Source organism: Tachyglossus aculeatus, chromosome 3, assembly GCF_015852505.1.
Source record: "Tachyglossus aculeatus isolate mTacAcu1 chromosome 3, mTacAcu1.pri, whole genome shotgun sequence".
NCBI lineage: Eukaryota > Metazoa > Chordata > Mammalia > Monotremata > Tachyglossidae > Tachyglossus > Tachyglossus aculeatus.
The window spans coordinates 78,326,596-78,343,691 of NC_052068.1; the positions used below are offsets into that span (position 1 = coordinate 78,326,596).

Below are 17,096 nucleotides of genomic sequence, written 5' to 3' on the forward strand. Positions count from 1 at the left end.
TTACCTGGAACCTCGTCGTTTTGGATCAATAACCCTGTAATGGTTTTATAGGGAGATCCATGTGATCTGTGACACTGAAGGAGGCTGAGGGCCCCTGGTTTTACTGGACAACTTTGCTATATGAACACTTAGAAACAAAATCCTTCACCCCCATCATACCGACATAGTGGTATCATCTCTTGTTGTGGCAGGGCATCTTGATGATGGCACTGCCTGAAGTAAGCACTCAATAAATATATCTCAGCTCCGCAACATTGCCAAGATCCGCCCTTTCCTCTCCATCCATACCGCTACCCTGCTCATTCAAGCTCTCATCCTATCCCGTCTGGACTACTGCATCAGCCTTCTCTCTGATCTCCCATCCTCGTGTCTCTCTCCACTTCAATCCATACTTCATGCTGCTGCCCGGATTATCTTTGTCCAGAAACACTCTTGGCATATTACTCCCCTCCTCAAAAATCTCCAGTGGCTACCAATCAATCTGCACATCAGGCAGAAACTCCTCACCCTGGGCTTCAAGGCTGTCCATCACCTCGCCCCCTCCTACCTCACCTCCCTTCTCTCCTTCTACAGCCCAGCCCGCACCCTCCGCTCCTCCGCCGCTAATCTCCTCACCGTACCTCGTTCTCGCCTGTCCCGCCATCGACCCCCGGCCCATGTCATCCCCCGGGTCTGGAATGCCCTCCCTCTGCTCATCCGCCGAGCTAGCTCTCTTCCTCCCTTCAAGGCCCTGCTGAGAGCTCACCTCCTCCAGGAGGCCTTTCCAGACTGAGCCCCTTTCCTTCCTCTCCCCCTCGTCCCCCTCTCCATCCCCCCCATCTTACCTCCTTCCCTTCCCCACAGCACCTGCATATATGTATATATGTTTGTACATATTTATTACTCTATTTATTTTACTTGTACATATCTATTCTATTTATTTGATTTTGTTAGTATGTTTGGTTTTGTTCTCTGTCTCCCCCTTTTAGACTGTGAGCCCACTGTTGGGTAGGGACTGTCTCTACATGTTGCCAATTTGTACTTCCCAAGCGCTTAGTTCAGTGCTCTGCACATAGTAAGCGCTCAATAAATACGATTGATGATGATGATGATATTGATTGACTGACTGATTATGTAAAGTTTTTCCCCATCTCCAAGGGGCGGAGGTAGTTCCCATCATGAGCAAAAATATCTTAAATTAGAAATTCCGAATTAAACAAATATATTCTTTCTTACCTGAAGGGCAACAGTGTTTATCAGTAAGTTGCATGTTTTCAAGTGAGAAATAAAAAGCGCAAAAAGCACCCAGATATTGGACAGGTTGACTAACATTAAGACTTACACCATCAACGGACGCAGAGCTTCAAAATGCTTAGTTTGTCTAAAATCTATTTCTTTAGAACCACAGAGGACAGAAGAAATAACCAGGAGTCCAACAACTAAATTGGCAGTGGGGTTACGGGGCCAAAATGTGTATTTCTAGGGGTCAAGTCTTTGTGATAGTTCACGAAAACGGCAGCGTTGAACTCTAAATAACAGTATGTCACAGAACCACGAAGGGCCAAATGTGCCACATTTATTTACATATGAAATGCGTTTAATACAGTTATAATGAACATAGTGTATAACATCTGACAGCAGCAAGACTTTTTAAGGAACTGAACAATTACTACAGTATATCATGCAATTATCTCTATATACACAAAAGAATTTTTAAAAAAAGTACAAAACTTGTTTAGGGATAAATACAAGGTATAAAATGCAAAAACAAACCAAAAAATATAACTCTCATAGAGAACTATATATAGGGTAGGGACAGAACGGTACCTTTTCTGCACTTCATTAAAGCATAACTAGTGATGTTAGGTATACTTACTGAAATGGCTGAACTAAATTAACAGAACCCTGGCTAAATCTAAAAAGACCAATTGTAACGAAATAGGCTACTGTACTAACACTTTGGTGGCTACAGCTGTGCATCCCAACTCTTAAGTACTAGAACATTTGGCATTAGCACCCAGAAAAGGAAGCATCAACTTTTGAGACAACAAAGGGTTAAATCATGATTTTTTTTTTTTTTCCGTGAGTCAAAATAATTAACGCTTAGGCTTCTTTTTATATGTTTAATAAATTACATGACCAATAATCCAACCATAGAAATCTACTGATCTAATTACCTATTTGCTTCTTCTACAGCAGTCCAGCCGTTTTGTAACAACTGTGATTCCTTGTGATCATAATTAAAACCAGCCTCCTTACAAAGTACAGAGAAAATGATCATTCCCCAAAGTTTTTTTTTTTTAAGCAGCCTATCCCACCTCCACCTTGGGGGTGTTCAAATATAAAATGAATGAAATCAGCATTCTTTTCTACTTATTTGGCCTAAATGGTTACTCACTGTGGTGAGTGGCTATTTGCAAGGCTGCCTTAACTTCCAACATGACCTAAAAAATATGCAGTGATGCACTGATGAGCAATAATCGGTCTCAAGTGTGTGCCTTTCCTCCTTTAAAGCACACACACTGAGTTAGTGCTAAAATACTTGACATTTCTAGTGTTGGTGCGATTTAGAATCAGCTGCATTCAAACAGTGATTTCTTAAAAAATAATAATTAAAAATATCTAAAAAAACAGGCATTGCCTTTGGGTGTAATTTAATTAGCTAAATCTGCTTTCAAATTTAGGTCATAAAAAACTGTTTACCTGAACCCAAGGAACTGCCCCAGTACTAAGACTTTTGTCTTAAAAGAAACTTAGTACAAAAGAAAAACCCAAACCAAACAAAAAAAACCCAAATGTTTTCCACTAAATACTGATACAAACACGTAACAAAGAGTATAAAAATTATTAGTTTAAATATATACAAACTCTTTTTAACTCAAATACTGTTTTAATACTTATTGAGGGTATATATGATGAGGTGAAGAGGATACGTTAAAGGAGAATATATTGCAACAGCCTAAACAGTACTGTTAACTCTCTATTATACTGCGGTCCTTCTGTAACAAAAAATGTCTACTATATTCCAATATGGAGAGGGATTTTCCTTTTGGAATACTTGCAATCATTTTTCGGCGGAGCTCATTCTTTTAGATTTAATGAAGGCCATGCCATGCGTTCTCATGTGAGTATTTAAGGCAGCTTCAGTTTCAAAAGTCTTTGCACACACTTTGCATTTACGGTCTGACATCATGCTATCTGACGACTCATCTTCATGACTGAGTTTGTTTTCCTGCTGATTATCCTCCCCGGACCCATTCTGCTTAGACACCGGTTGAGGTTCCTTCAACTTGTGAACTATGAAGAGATGCCTAGAGAGAGAGACGTGGGATGTGTAGCAAAGACCACACTCTCTGCACTGGTAAGAAGAACCATCAGACTTGTGCTGAGGGATGTGTTCGTGAAACTGCAGAAGGTTTTCTGTTGTAAAGCCACACACGGCACACTTGTGAACTTTAAACACATTTATCTTGAGCTTCTTCAATGGTTGAGTAATTGCTCCTCGGGGGGGCCTGAAGTCTAAGACGGGCTCTTCCAATTTTCGCTTTGGACTAGGAACCTGAGGTTGGGGGAGAAATGAAAAATTATCCAATTAAAAATGGTTCCAATATTTTCCGGACAAACGTATACAACGTGTTGATTTCTAAAATGTTATCAAGATATGTTCTAACCATAAGCATCTGGCACATGAAAACAACCGTAATGCACAAGTACCACAAGAGTCCCTGACTTTCTCAAATTACCAAGCTTTGAGCTCTTGTCGAGACACAGTCAAATTCACCCAAGATTCACTCACAAACCCAAATTCTCTAAAGAACACCTAATGAAAAGGAAAAGCTTAAATTTCAGTTTCTCAAAGGTCCTGAGCATACATTCACAAATTTTCAGAGTTAATTTTAGAGGTTTGCAGTTTTTCTAGTACTGCATGCTGTAGGGACATCTTACAGCGGCTACCTACTGTCACTTGTCTTCTGTGAGATGACTAGCAGATTTTTTTCTACTGCTAAGGTATTTGGTAAGCCCATACTATGTCACAAGCATTATACTAAGCACTGGGGTAGATACAATGCAATCAGGTCAGACACAGTCCTTGTCCCAGCCAGGGCTTACAAACTAAAGGGAAGGGAGGACAGGCAGAGAATCCCCATTTTACAGACGAGGAAACTGAGGCACAGAGAAGTTAAGTGACTTGCCTAAGGTCACAAAAGTAGGATGGCGGCAGATCTGGGATTAGAACCCAGGTTTTCAGTCTTCCAGGCTCCCAGTTCTTTCCTTTCTTTTTGACAGAAGCGGTGTGGACTAGTGGAAAGAGCACAGGCCTGGGAATCAGAGCACTTGGGTTCTAATTCTGACTGCCATTTGTCTGCTGTGTGACCTTGGGCAAGTCATTTAACTTTTTGGTGCCTTTGTTTCTTCAATGAAGAATGGGGATTCAAACCTGTTTCCCCCCTATTTAGTCTGTGAGCCTTACATTGGACAGGGATGGTGTTTGACCCAATTACCCTGAAGCTACTCCAGGACATGGTACAGTGCTTGGCATATACGAAGTGCCTAAGAAATAATACAGTTGGTACAATTCTGACACCAAATCATGCTGTATCCAAGCAGGCTTGGGGTGTCAGACAAATACTCTCTAATTCCCTAACAGTGATCTAGAAAAAAAGGCACTGATTTGAACATCAAAATCCCTAGAATGAAAGATGTAGTCAAGCTTCCTGAGTCCCTTATATTAGTACAAAGTAAATGCTTACCAAAGTCACAATTAATTACGGTTGGAAAAATTCTGAAAGGTTAACAATATTCTATTTTGAATTGATAGAATATGGGAAAATGTTGTCTACCAACTCTGTTATATTGTACTCTCCTTAACGCTTGGTGCAGTGCTCTAAACAGAGTAAGCACTCAATAAATATGGCTGACAGATTGATTTGTCTTATATGGAAACTCTTCATCCCATGTAACAGGAATGCCAACCTCATTCCAGCTCTTGAGGCACTTCTGTGGCTGCATATTTATAAGCAGGCCATATGGTGAGTCACTAAATAATTCTCTGTAAAACAATTAGCAACCAATCACATTTGTAAATAAAATGAAAAAACTGAAAAAAAGGAAATGAAAGTTCCTTTTTGCTTGATTGAAATTAATGAAGATCAAATCAATTCACAAATTTATTGCAGATACGGAGTTAGTGGGTGCAGTTTCTATCAAAGGAAAGGATGTGGCCTAGGATTAGGAGGGAGGGGTACCTATTAAGGGAGAAAGAAAACCCTAGATATAGAAAGACATAACACAGATGCCTTAGACCCCAATCCTTCAAACCTCTTTAAAAATGCTTGTTTCTACTATCCTCCCCTCTCACTGCTTTTTTCAATCTTGCCCTTTCTTTTGGTTCTGTCCTCCATGCCTTCAAACAAGCCCAAGTCTTAGCCATAATGAAAAATCCATCCCATGACCTCACTTATCCTGTTTCTAATCTAAATCCTGGAATGGGATTGTACATTCTCACTGCCCCCATTACCACTCCACAAACTTTCTTCTTGACCTCCCCTGAAATCTGGATTTCTCCTCTTCACTCTGAGACAACATGTACCACAGTAACCACTTCCTGGCTTAACTTGATGGGCTCTTCTCTGACATAATCTTCCTTGATTCCCCAGCTATCTTTGACACTGATGACCACTCACTTCTGGAAAACCTCTCTGGCCTTGGTTTTACTCACACAGCATTTTCCCAGTTCTTTTTCTTTCTCTTTGACAGAAAGCACAGGACTGGAAGTCAGAGGACCTGGGTTCTAATCTAATCGTGGCTCTGTCATTGCCTCCTGTGTAACCTTGGGCAACTCCCTTAACTTCTTGGTGACTCAGTTTCCTCATCTGTAAAATGGGGATAAAGCACCTGTTCTCCCTCACTCTTTGTCTATAAGCCATTATGTGAGACAGGTACTATGTCCCACATTATTATCTTGCATCCCCCCAGTGCTTGGCACATAGCAAGTTCTTAACAAGTATCACAATTACTATGATTCCTTCTGTTTCCTTAGCTGGCTCTTCACCCTCTCTCACCCTTTAATAATACCTTGGATGTATAAAGCACTTTTATTACCAAAGCACTTTCACACTACTTAGGTCCTTTTTGTTTTAACAATATCCCTGTGAGATAGGGAAAGGAGAGGCTAAGAGGACTACTACCCTCGCCAGTTGTTTCAGGCATTTAACTCCTCCTCAAACCCCCTGCTCCCCCACCTCCACATCTCTTGCCCCTAATAATCTGGCCATGTATTTTACTAAGAAAACTGAAATCATCAGGCATAATCTCCCTAAAATTTCCCCTACTCCTCTCCAGTCTCTCCTCCTCTTGCCCCTGCTTCGACTCTCCCATCTTTCTCAGCAGTATCTCAAGAGATCTCCCACCTCCTCTCAAAATCCTTGCCCTCCACCTGCACATCTGACTCCATTCCTCCTTACCACATCAAAGCACTTGCTCCATCTCGTCTTCCCTCCTAGACTTCCATCTTCAGCTGTTCACCCTCCAATGGCTTCTTCTCCACTGCTTTCAAACATGCTCATGTCTCTACCCCAGTTTCCTCGTTACTTCCCCATCTCTCTCCTATCATTCCTCTCCACACTCTTCAAGTGCTTCTACTTCCGCTACACTAATTCTCTCCTTGACTTCTTCAAATCTGGTTTTTGCTCCAATCACTCCATTGAAACTGCCCTCTCAAAGGTCAGCAATGATCTCCTTCTTGCCAAATTCAATGGCCTCTACTCCATCCTAATCCTCCTTGAACTCTCAGCTACCTTCAACACTGCTGACCACCCCGTTCTCCAGGAAACATTATCCAACCTTGGCTTCACTGTCCTCTCCTGGTTCTCCTTCTAGCTCTCTAGCCACTCATTCTCTGTCTCTTTCATGGGCTCCTCTTCGGCTTCCCACCCACTAACTGTGGGAGTCCCTCAAGGCTCAGTTCTGGGTCCTCTTCTTTCTCCCTTGGAGAACTCATTCACTCCCATACCTTCAATTACCATCTCTATGCAGATGATTCCCAAATCTCCATCTCCAGCCCTGATCTCTCTCCTCTGCAGTTTTGTATTTCCTCCTGTCTTCGGGACATCTCTATCTGAATATCCTGTTGACACTACAAATTTACAGTGTCCAAAATAGAACTCCTCATCTTCCCACCCAAACCCTGACTTCCCCATGTCTTTCCCATCACCGTAGACAATACCACCATCCTGGTCTCGCAAGCCCATAACCTTGGTGTTATCCTTGACTCATCTCTCTCATTCAACCCACATATTCAATCTGTCACCAAATCCAATCCTTCATCCTTCAAGACAGCACTAAAATCCATCTTTTCCTCTTCATCCAAACTGCTACCTCATTACTCAAAGCACTTATTCTATCCCACCTTAATTACTGCATCTGCCTTCCCACCTTAATTACTGCATCTGCCTCCTTGTTGACCTCTGCCTCCCGTCTTTCCCTACTCCAGTCAATATTTCATTCTGCTGCCCGGACCATTCTTCTACAAAATCATTCAGTCCATGTTTCCCCAGTCCCCGAGAAGGTCCAGTTGTTGCCTAACAGAAACATTTTATCATAGGCTTTAAAGCACTCAATCACCTTGGCCTCTCCTACCTTACCTCCCTATTTTCCTACTACAACCCTGACTGAACACTTTGCTCCTGTAATGCCAAACTACTCGTTGCATCCCCATCTTGTCTATCTTGCCCCGACCCTTCGTTCACATCCTGCCTTTAGCCCCCCCCCACCTCCCTGTCATATCCTACAGACGATCACTCTCCCCACCTCCAAAGCCTCATTCAAAGTATACCTCCTCCAAAAGGGCTTCCCCGACTAAGCTCACATTTCCTCGTCTCCCACTCCCTTCTATGTCACCCTTGCACTTGGATTTGCACCCTTATTCTCCCCTCCCTTGGCACCAATTCAATTATATTAAGTCTGTCTCCCCCTCTAGACGTAAGCTCATTGTAGGCAGGCAATGTGTCTGTAACTCTGTTACACTGTACCCTCCCAAGCACTTAGCACAGTGCTCTGCACACAGTAGGCACTTGATAAATACCACTGATTGACTGAAGTCACAGAGCAGGCAGATAGCAAATTGGGGACTGGAACTTGGTTCCTGCCTCTCCTAGACCTGTTCTCTTTCTACTACACGAGGCTCAGTCCTAGGTCCTCTACTGTTCTAACTCTACACTCGCTCTCATGGAGAGAGAGCTTTCAGTGGCACTTGTACATAGTACACAGCCATAATTTATTTATTTACACTAGTCTGTCTCCCCCTCTAGACATAAGCTCACTGTGGGCAAGAAACGTGTCTACCAGCTGTTATACCATACTCTCCCAAGTTCTGTACACAGTAAGCACTCAATAAATACAAATGACTGACTACTTCTCAAAACATCATCTCCAGCCCTGTCTTCTCATCTATTTTATAACATCTTCACAAAGGTCAATCCTATCTGTATGACCAACTAGGACCTTCAACTCGAATATTCCCTCCTAAACCTTCACCTCTTAACTTTTCCAGGACTGTGAACAACTATACATATATATATATATATATGTCTTTAAATCCTGCAGGTTCTTCCTCTACAATATTTCAGATTCACCTCAACTGCTCATTCCTTATGGCCATCCATCTTGTGCAAGCCGTTACTATTTTCTGGCCGGGCAACCCTCTTTCTGGTCTTTCCGGTCTCTCTGCCTCCCTCCTCTCCCCTCTATCCCGCACAAACCAGCCCTTATCTCCTTGAACACCCATGACAGCACAGCGTGCTCCCCTCTCTCAAACCTAAATGAGCTACCCATTTCTTCTGGCAAAAATCAGAAACTCCTGCTAACCAGCTTCTTGGCTCTCCACTGGCTGACTGCCTCCTACTGATCTGCTCTCTTCTGCACTGTTCCCAATACAACCCCAGCCTATGCACCACTGTAGAGGTGCTTCCTCGCTCCCGATTCCCTGACTAATCCCCGGCTTCCTGGTCATGCCACCCTAATTTTAAATCTGTCACATTTTCAGGACTAGTTTTATATCTGCTTATTTCTCTGTTAATTGCTGCTTTTGTCCTTTGATCATTAGCAACTCTGATCTTACCATTTAACTTAGTGTACTTTGGCCAAATTGTGCCCTTCTCCATGTTCCCTGGACCGGACGTTATCTTTTATTGGTCAGAGCAGTAAGAAGCAGACAAAGCAGGCAGCATTCATGGGCCTGGGAGTTAGAAAGAGCTAGGTTATAATCCCAACTCTGCCACATGTCTGCTGTGTGACCTTGGGCAAGCCACTGAACTTCTCTGTGCCTCCGTTACCTCATCTGTAAAATGGAGATAACAGATTGAGTCCCTTGTGGGACAGGGACTGTGCCACTGTGTGATTAACTTGCATCAAGCGCTTAGTACAGTGCTCTGCACACAGTAAGCACTCAATAAATACGATTGATGATCTACCCCAGTGCTTGGCATAGTAAGCGCTTAACAAGTACTATTATTAAGTTAAACTCCTGCCTGCCATCTGGCTTTGAGCAGGACACTGGAGGGGCTGCCGCTCCCTTGTGAAGGAGATTGCCCTGACGAGGACACAGCAGATGGAGCCTGGAAAATCCCACACGTGCTCTCCAGTCAACAGCAGCCGTAGTGTTGGCAGCTCTAGCCGCAGACCCCAGCAACTCCCCAAAGAGGGAGACTTTGACAGTCAGTCAGTCAGTTGTATTTATTGAGCACTTATTGTGTGCAGAGCACTGTACTAAGTGCTTGGGAGAGTACAATATCACAATATAACAGACACATTCCCTGCCCACAATGAGCTTACAGTCTAAGGGACAAGTCTATGCCACTAACTACAAGCCTGGGTGACGTGATAGAATCCTTCTTTGAGTTCAGGCCACCACACTTGAAAGCCCATGACTTTTTTATCTGTCTCTGCTGTGATGAACCAGCTCAGGGCCTGTGCAGACTTCTGGCAGCAGCAGCCTGAACCAGAAGAACAAGCCCTAACACCCCAAGCTGGTTGGGAAAGCACTATCCACCACCGCTTTATTCTAATTGCAAAGACTCGTCACCCTTCAAAGGAAATCAAAATTCCAGATTTCGTTTCCACTGGTGCCCTGAAGCGCAGTAAGCCCGTCTCTAGACAGTAATCTCCCCTCTAAGAGTGCAAACTTGTTCTGGGCAGGGAACGTGTCTGCTAATTCTGTTGTACTGTACTCTCCCAAGCACTTAGTACAGTGCTTAGCACATAGTAAGCGCTCAATAAATACCACTGATTGATTGCCATAGCCATTATTTTAAATCTAAGACCGACTAAAGCAAAATTTCCCACAGTAAATAAGATGCAAATGCCGGGATATTAGATGTATGCTCTTAATACAGTGCTCTGCACACAGTAAGTGCTCAATAAATCGATTGAATGAATAATAATACTTTACCATCAGCACCCATCATCTCAATGACCAAAATGTAATTATTTTGCCATCTCACAACCATTTTCTATTAAGTCTAACTAATGATAATAATTAGTAATAACAATAATATTAATTGTGGTATTTGTTAAGCATTTACTATGTGCCAGGCACTGTGCTAATCACTGGGGTGGATACAAGCAAATTGGGTTGGACACAGTCCCTGACCCACACGGGGCTCACAATCTTAATCCCCGTTTTACAGATGAGGGAACCGAGGCACAGAGAAGTGAAGTGACTTGCCCAAGGTCACACAGCGGACAGGTGGCAGAGCCAGGATTAGAACCCAGGACCTTCGGACTCCCAGGCCTGGGCTCTATCCACTAGGGCCACATTACCCTCTTCTTTGTGTGAGCCCATTGTTGGGTAAGGACTGTCTGTATATGTTCCCAACTAGTATTTCCCAAGCGCTTAGTACAGTGCTCTGCACACAGTAAGTGCTCAATAAATACGATTGAATGAATGAATGAATGTGAGAAGCAATCTTTGGAAGTAAGTCAGCACAACTTAAACCGATATTCAATGTAAAGACAAGTGGTTGCATTTTACCTTGGTATCTTCCTTTATTTCTGTTTCTTCCACACTGGTAGATTCTGTCATTTCTTTCACATCGGGATCCTTAATACCGTGCATAAGCTGAATATGCTTTTCTAGCATCAACCGTTTTGTAAACGTACGTCGTGAATCTGGGCAGTGCCTACGCAAACCAATAGAAGGCACATTCAATTCAATGCAGGGTTGCAGCTGACTCTTGAAGCTTCAAAAACCTGCTTTCGTCTTCAAGCATGTTGAATGACTGGCTCATGGACCTTCCAGAACTTACCAGTGTCAAGAGGACATAGCCGAGCTGCAGGAGCCTAAAGAAATGCTGTGGGTCATGAAGATTTTCATTTGCCCTCAGCATGATTTATTTTAGGCCCAAATTAACTTTGTTTACGTTCGGATTTATTAACATCTACAGATGAATATAGAGTTCCTCTACCCCAAGTACCTGGGATTCCTAACAAAAAGAATTCGCCTGATGGTTATATATTAATTCAGCATATTAAAATTATCAGAGAAACTAAAAAATCATGGAAAATAAAATGAAATGCTCTCACATTTAGTTTACCAAATCTCATTCCGGTGAACAACTCACTGGGACAGTTTATCAGGTAGCACAGCTGGCTACCATTTCGGGGATAACTGGCTTAGAAATATATTTACTCACTTCTACCCATAATTCTTACAGTCATAACTACTTATACATTCTACTATTCAAGCACTTATTTATTTGCTTATATATCTTTCCATTCTGTTGTCACAACTATTTGTAACTATCTTTCTCCTCCTTGCTTATCAAGCTGTCAGAGTCGCCTCCAGCCCATAGTGACATCATGGATATATCTCTCCCAGAACACCCCAACTCCATCTGCAATTGTTCTGGTAGTGTATCTATGGAGTTTTCTTGGTAAAGATATGGAAGTGGTTTACCATCACCTCCTTCCGAACAGTAAACTTGAGTCTCTGCCCTCGACTCTCTCCCATGAGGCTGCTGCCCAGCACAGGTGAATTTTGACTTGTAGCAGATTGCCTTCCACTTGCTAGCCACTGGCCAAGCTAGGAATGAAATGGATATGCCTCTGTTCAACTCTCCCTCCCACAGTTGAGACTGGAAGAGTATTGGAAACTCCCCAGGTGCGACCCTGAGAGGGGATTTTTTTTCTCCTAACTGTAAATACCTGTGTGTCTGCCTGATTCTCCCAGTGGGCTGTTAAGTTCCTTGAAGGCATGGGCTGGGTTCCCAGTCCTATGCTCTTTCCACTAGGCCACACTGAATCAATCAATTAATCATATTTATTGAGCGCTTACTGTGTGCAGAGCACTGTACTAAGCACTTGGGAAGTACAAGTTGGCAGCATATAGAGACGGTCCCTACCCAACAGTGGGCTCACAGTCTAGAACAACTGAACCTAATAGAGCATGGTCTGCCCTGTGAGAGGCACTGTGGGAAGCTTTCAGTCCAGCCCTCTTGACTGGAAGCTCACGGTGCAGAGGGAAAGTGTCTGTTATATCCTTTTGCACTGTTCCAAGCACTTAATACAGTGATCTGCACACAGTAAGCACTCAATAAATACGAATGAATGAATGAACTATTCCAGGGCTGCCCTGTTCGCAATCCTGTCTTGACCCTTGACACTGAGTATGGCTCAATCTGTTGTCGGTGGAAATGCTCAAGGAGTATGAGAGTGGCACTTGTGGCGGGTGCATGTGTCCAACCACAGAGACTACAAAGTCAGTCATTAGCAGGGAATGAAAACCTGGGTACAGAGCATGAGTATTAGCTGCTTTGGGTCACACAAGACAAGTCCTTACTAGGGAACAAATATGGTCTTGCCAGGCACTATATTAAGTGCTGGGGTAGATACAAGCTAATCAAGATGGACACAGTCCACGTCCCTCGTGGGGCTCACAGTCTCAATCCCCATTTTACAGATGAGGTGACTCAGGCACAGAGAAGATAACTGACTTGCCCAAGGTCACACAACAGATAAGTGGAGGATCTAGAACTAGAAACCAGATCCTTCTGACTCCTAGGCCTGTGCTCTCTCCACTAGGCCATGTTGCTTCCTCAGAGCTAAAGTACATATAAAATACTTAGATCAGATATAGTCCCTGCCCGACACAGATAGAGGGCATAAGTATCTTATCTTTGACATGGCAGAGACCATGCAGAAGGAGTTTGGCAGTTTGTTGCCAAAAAGCATATTAAGCCTAGGGGGCAGAGGGGAGGGAGACAGACCCATTTATATACCCTGTCAATCACTCTTGGCTGGGCCAGCTCACCTGGGATTCCTAACAAAAAGAATTCGCCTGATGGTTATATATTAATTCAGCATATTAAAATTATCAGAGAAACTAAAAAATCATGGAAAATAAAATGAAATGCTCTCACATTTAGTTTACCAAATCTCATTCCAGTGAACAACTCACTGGGACAGTTTATCAGGTAGCACAGCTGGCTGGCTTCCCAATACTAGGGAAGGCTAGGGGCTAAAGGGAAATCAAGGGACCAAGGGTCACATCAGGAAACACTAGGTAACACCAATTTCTTGGTGCCTCTTGAGCTGAAGAACTTGGCATTTCAGCTAGGACCAAAAAAGTAAGTTAGAATGCTTTCCCCAAGCTGAATGTGTTAAATCTGGGGTAAAATCTTGTCTTAACGGACTGAGACAGCGAAGTGACAACTATTTGAGGGTGGCAGCGTGGTTTAGTGGAAAGAGCACAGGCTTGGGAGTCAGAGGTCATGGGTTCTAATCCCAACTCCGCCACTTGTCAGCTGTGTGACTTTGGGCAAGTCACTTAACTTCTCCGTGCCTCAGTTACCTCATCTGTAAAATGGGGATTAAGACTGTGTGCCCCACGTGGGACAACCTGATTACCTTGGATCTACCCCAGTGCTTAGAACAGTGCTTGGCACATGGTCAGTGCTTAACAAATACCACCATTATTATTATTATTATTATTATTACTTGAAGGACATTTAAAGACACTATGTATAGCTGGATTTTACAAATACTTGACTTCCGTAAGGCCTTCGTAAAAATGTCTTTGGTAAGGCTAATTTGGGAGGGTATGATCATTATGTTTTCACCTTTTACATTTTAATAATCCAAACAAAAGAACTAGGGGGAAGACACCCAAGTTACCATTCAATTATTAATTTGGTAAAAAGCTAGAGCAGAGTATTTTAGAAAAATTAAAGAGGGATGATCAAAAACAATTCAGAAAGCAACAAATCTCAAGAAGCAATATGCAATTCAATCAAAAACAGCTTACATTTATTTTTCACTCTTATTTGCTAGGTCTATGAGAACATTAAAAACCGGAACTTACGAGCAGGTGTAAACTTTCCTTATGCCTTTGTGTTTGATGCGATTATGGCGACAGAGACTGTGTGATGAACTGAACGATTTGTCACACTGGCGGCAAGGATGCTTCTTCATTTGCTTTACAGGAAGAGAAGACAGATCACTTAGAGGTATTCAAAAGCATTTTCAAAGTTAAGAACTCTGTGTTAAAGGTTACAGTTCATGCTTGAGGGACTGTGGCAACTTGATGTAGAGAAGGACAAGACAGGGAAAGAAGTGCTTCGAGGAGAAACGTTAATGAAAAATTAGGAGTTTATCTGGGTAGCTTTTAATCAACGCTTCCCCTTTATAACAAGATTTCTATAAAAACTCCCTTACTTGTGATAATGAGGGAAAATATGTTATTGCTTTTCCTCGGGAGACACAGCATAAAATAGTTCCACAAATAAATGCCAAATACAGTTATTGTTTAATTTAGTGCTTTCACATACACCCCGTTGTCCCATCCTGCATGCCATTTTAAATTGAATTCTTTAAGGAATAAATCTATCTAGATCATTTTAAATGTAATCAAAACTCTATTTTTTTAAATGAAGCAGTGATGATGCCACATTATAAGAAGCAACAGAGTCAGTCAGAACACTTCGTTCTTAAAATCTAAATGGTTAGGAAACAAAAAAGTTTGGAAACATCCCCAAAGAGACTGAAAACTCAATTAGGAAACAAACCCCCACTCACGTATCAAAAAAACCAAGAATTTTTAAAAAACGGAATGATAGAGATGCTGTCATTTTCAACTCCAAAACAGTTTCATGTTATAATTATATTCACTAAAAATTGGAGCTCAAAATAAAACTAGCACCTCAACTTTAAATAATGTAGAGTAAAATCAATTCTGCTTCATTCACAAAGCATTTCCCAAGTGTCAGTTTAACTGGACTCTCTACATTCATCTGATAAGAAGCTGTACTATATTTCATAAAACAATTTATTAAGGTAAGAGACAATGTATAAATAGTACAGCACGTGCAAAGACATGATCTCATGCAGTACAGGGTCTCAAAAGACCTCAAATCTAGGACTTTTTTTCACTAGCATAAGGAGTTAGAGAATCAACTCTCAGCATGGCCTAGTGGAAATCAATCAATCAATCAATTGTATTTATTGAGCACTTACTGTGTGCAAAACACTGTACTAAGCGCTTGGGAAGTACAAGTTGGCAAACTATAGAGACAGTCCCTACCCAACAGTGGGCTCACAGTCTAAAAGGGGGAGACAGAGAACAAAACCAAACATACTAATAAACAGGCCTGAGAATCAGAAGGACCTGGGTTCTAATCCCGCCTCCATCATCTGGCTGCTGTGTGACCTTGGGCACGCCACTTAACTTCTCTGTGTCTCAGCTTCTTCATCTGCAAAATGGGGTTTAAGGCTGTGAGTCCCATGTGGGGCATGGACCATGTCCGACTAGATTAGCCTGTATCTACCCCAGCACATAGTACAGTGCCTGGCACAAAGTAAGCGCTGAATGAATATTGTAAAAACAAAAACAAACTCTGGGGTGATAGAGATCAGCATTAGGAGGGCTGATTTAATTTACTTAATAATTTTCAGAATTTCCACAAACATAAGTCAATGGGCACAGGTGAACGGAACCCAGGGCTGCGCCTTATGGTATGATCTATTAGGGCAACTGCCTTGGGGCATGTTCGCTAGAGCTCTGCATGCCTACTGCCACTACAAGGTACTGTGGGGGAAGAGGAGGTGGCACTTTATGCTCAAGTCACCACGTCCCTGTCCTATCTTGGAGAAGCAGCGTGGCTCAGTGGAAACAGCCCGGGCTTGGGAGTCAGGGGTCATGGGTTCTAATCCCGGCTCCGCCACATGCCAGCTGTGTGACTCCGGGCAAGTCACTTCACTTCTCTGAGCTTCAGTTACCTCATCTGTAAAATGGGGATTAAGACTGTGAGCTCCACGGGGGACAACCTGATCACCTTGTGTCCCCCCCCCAGCGCTTAGGACAGTGTTTCACACATAGTATGCGCTTAACAAATGCCATCATTATTATTATTATCTCCTCCTCTGCTGCCCCATGCAGTACCAGTTTTGTGAGGCCTTGCTCGGTGAAGAGCTGGTGCTCAGGGTTCGGGGATGAAGGGACTCCATGGAGTGGGGTGGGGAAGGTGCTGGCATAGTATCAGACTATGGTGGGGTGGAGGGGTGTGTGGGTAGGTGGGGTGAGACTTAAGAATGGAACAACCGCTTGGAAATATTCTCCCTTCTGCATCAACATCCCACTACTGCCTCCCTGCCCCTTGTGATGGCGTTTCAACATTCTTAGCCCTTTACCTGAATGGAGGGCTCTACAGGTTTTGGGGCCTGCCACCAGAAAGGGAGGAAAGAAGGAACAAGGGGGCATGCTGATTTTAAAGCTTTAGAAGGTGCAGGAAGACGGTGGGCATGATGCTGGCTCAGTGGTGGGAGAGCAGGAGATTTTAAGAACGGAGGTTCTGTTCTTTAAATGACCTTCCCCGCACCCCTCCACCCCATCAAAGTTGCGAGGAAAACTTCCAGTGCAAACCAATGCTCAGGAGACTGCAGTCATGCTACTGTAGACAAGCTCACAGAGGATAGGACTAAGACCCAGACACTTTTTCCCTTCTGCGGTCCCAATATCACTGCCACCATCAGTTCCTCCTCTCCACGAATGTCCAAGCTATGCAACCCCAGTAACGCAGCCTAGCTTTCAGTAGAAAAATTCACCAACTACAAGTACTGGGAGAAAT

General features: G+C 43.0%; 2 protein-coding genes and 1 non-coding gene across 5 annotated transcripts in view; all 3 read right to left on the reverse strand.

The window, feature by feature from the left end:
* Positions 1 to 1,311, reverse strand: part of LOC119925307 (O-acyltransferase like protein) — a 51,448-nt gene extending 50,137 nt beyond the window's left edge. Inside the window, exons 1-2 of the mRNA XM_038743413.1 lie at positions 1,216 to 1,311; positions 5 to 116 (exon numbers count right to left, since the gene is read on the reverse strand). Coding sequence (XP_038599341.1) covers positions 5 to 116; positions 1,216 to 1,311 — 208 coding nt within the window. The remainder of the gene's footprint in view (positions 1 to 4; positions 117 to 1,215) is intronic.
* Positions 1,312 to 1,541: 230 nt separating this feature from the next.
* Positions 1,542 to 17,096, reverse strand: part of ZNF532 (zinc finger protein 532) — a 133,496-nt gene continuing 117,941 nt past the window's right edge. For all 3 annotated transcript variants that reach the window (XM_038743927.1, XM_038743926.1, XM_038743928.1), the window contains 3 exons: positions 14,336 to 14,448; positions 11,009 to 11,156; positions 1,542 to 3,538 (listed from right to left, as the gene is read on the reverse strand). In XM_038743927.1, coding sequence (XP_038599855.1) covers positions 3,044 to 3,538; positions 11,009 to 11,156; positions 14,336 to 14,448 — 756 coding nt within the window. In that variant the 3' untranslated portion in view covers positions 1,542 to 3,043. The remainder of the gene's footprint in view (positions 3,539 to 11,008; positions 11,157 to 14,335; positions 14,449 to 17,096) is intronic.
* Positions 12,017 to 12,154, reverse strand: LOC119926331. Its single transcript, XR_005450217.1, has one exon. It is a non-coding gene; the product is annotated as a small nucleolar RNA SNORA7 (small nucleolar RNA).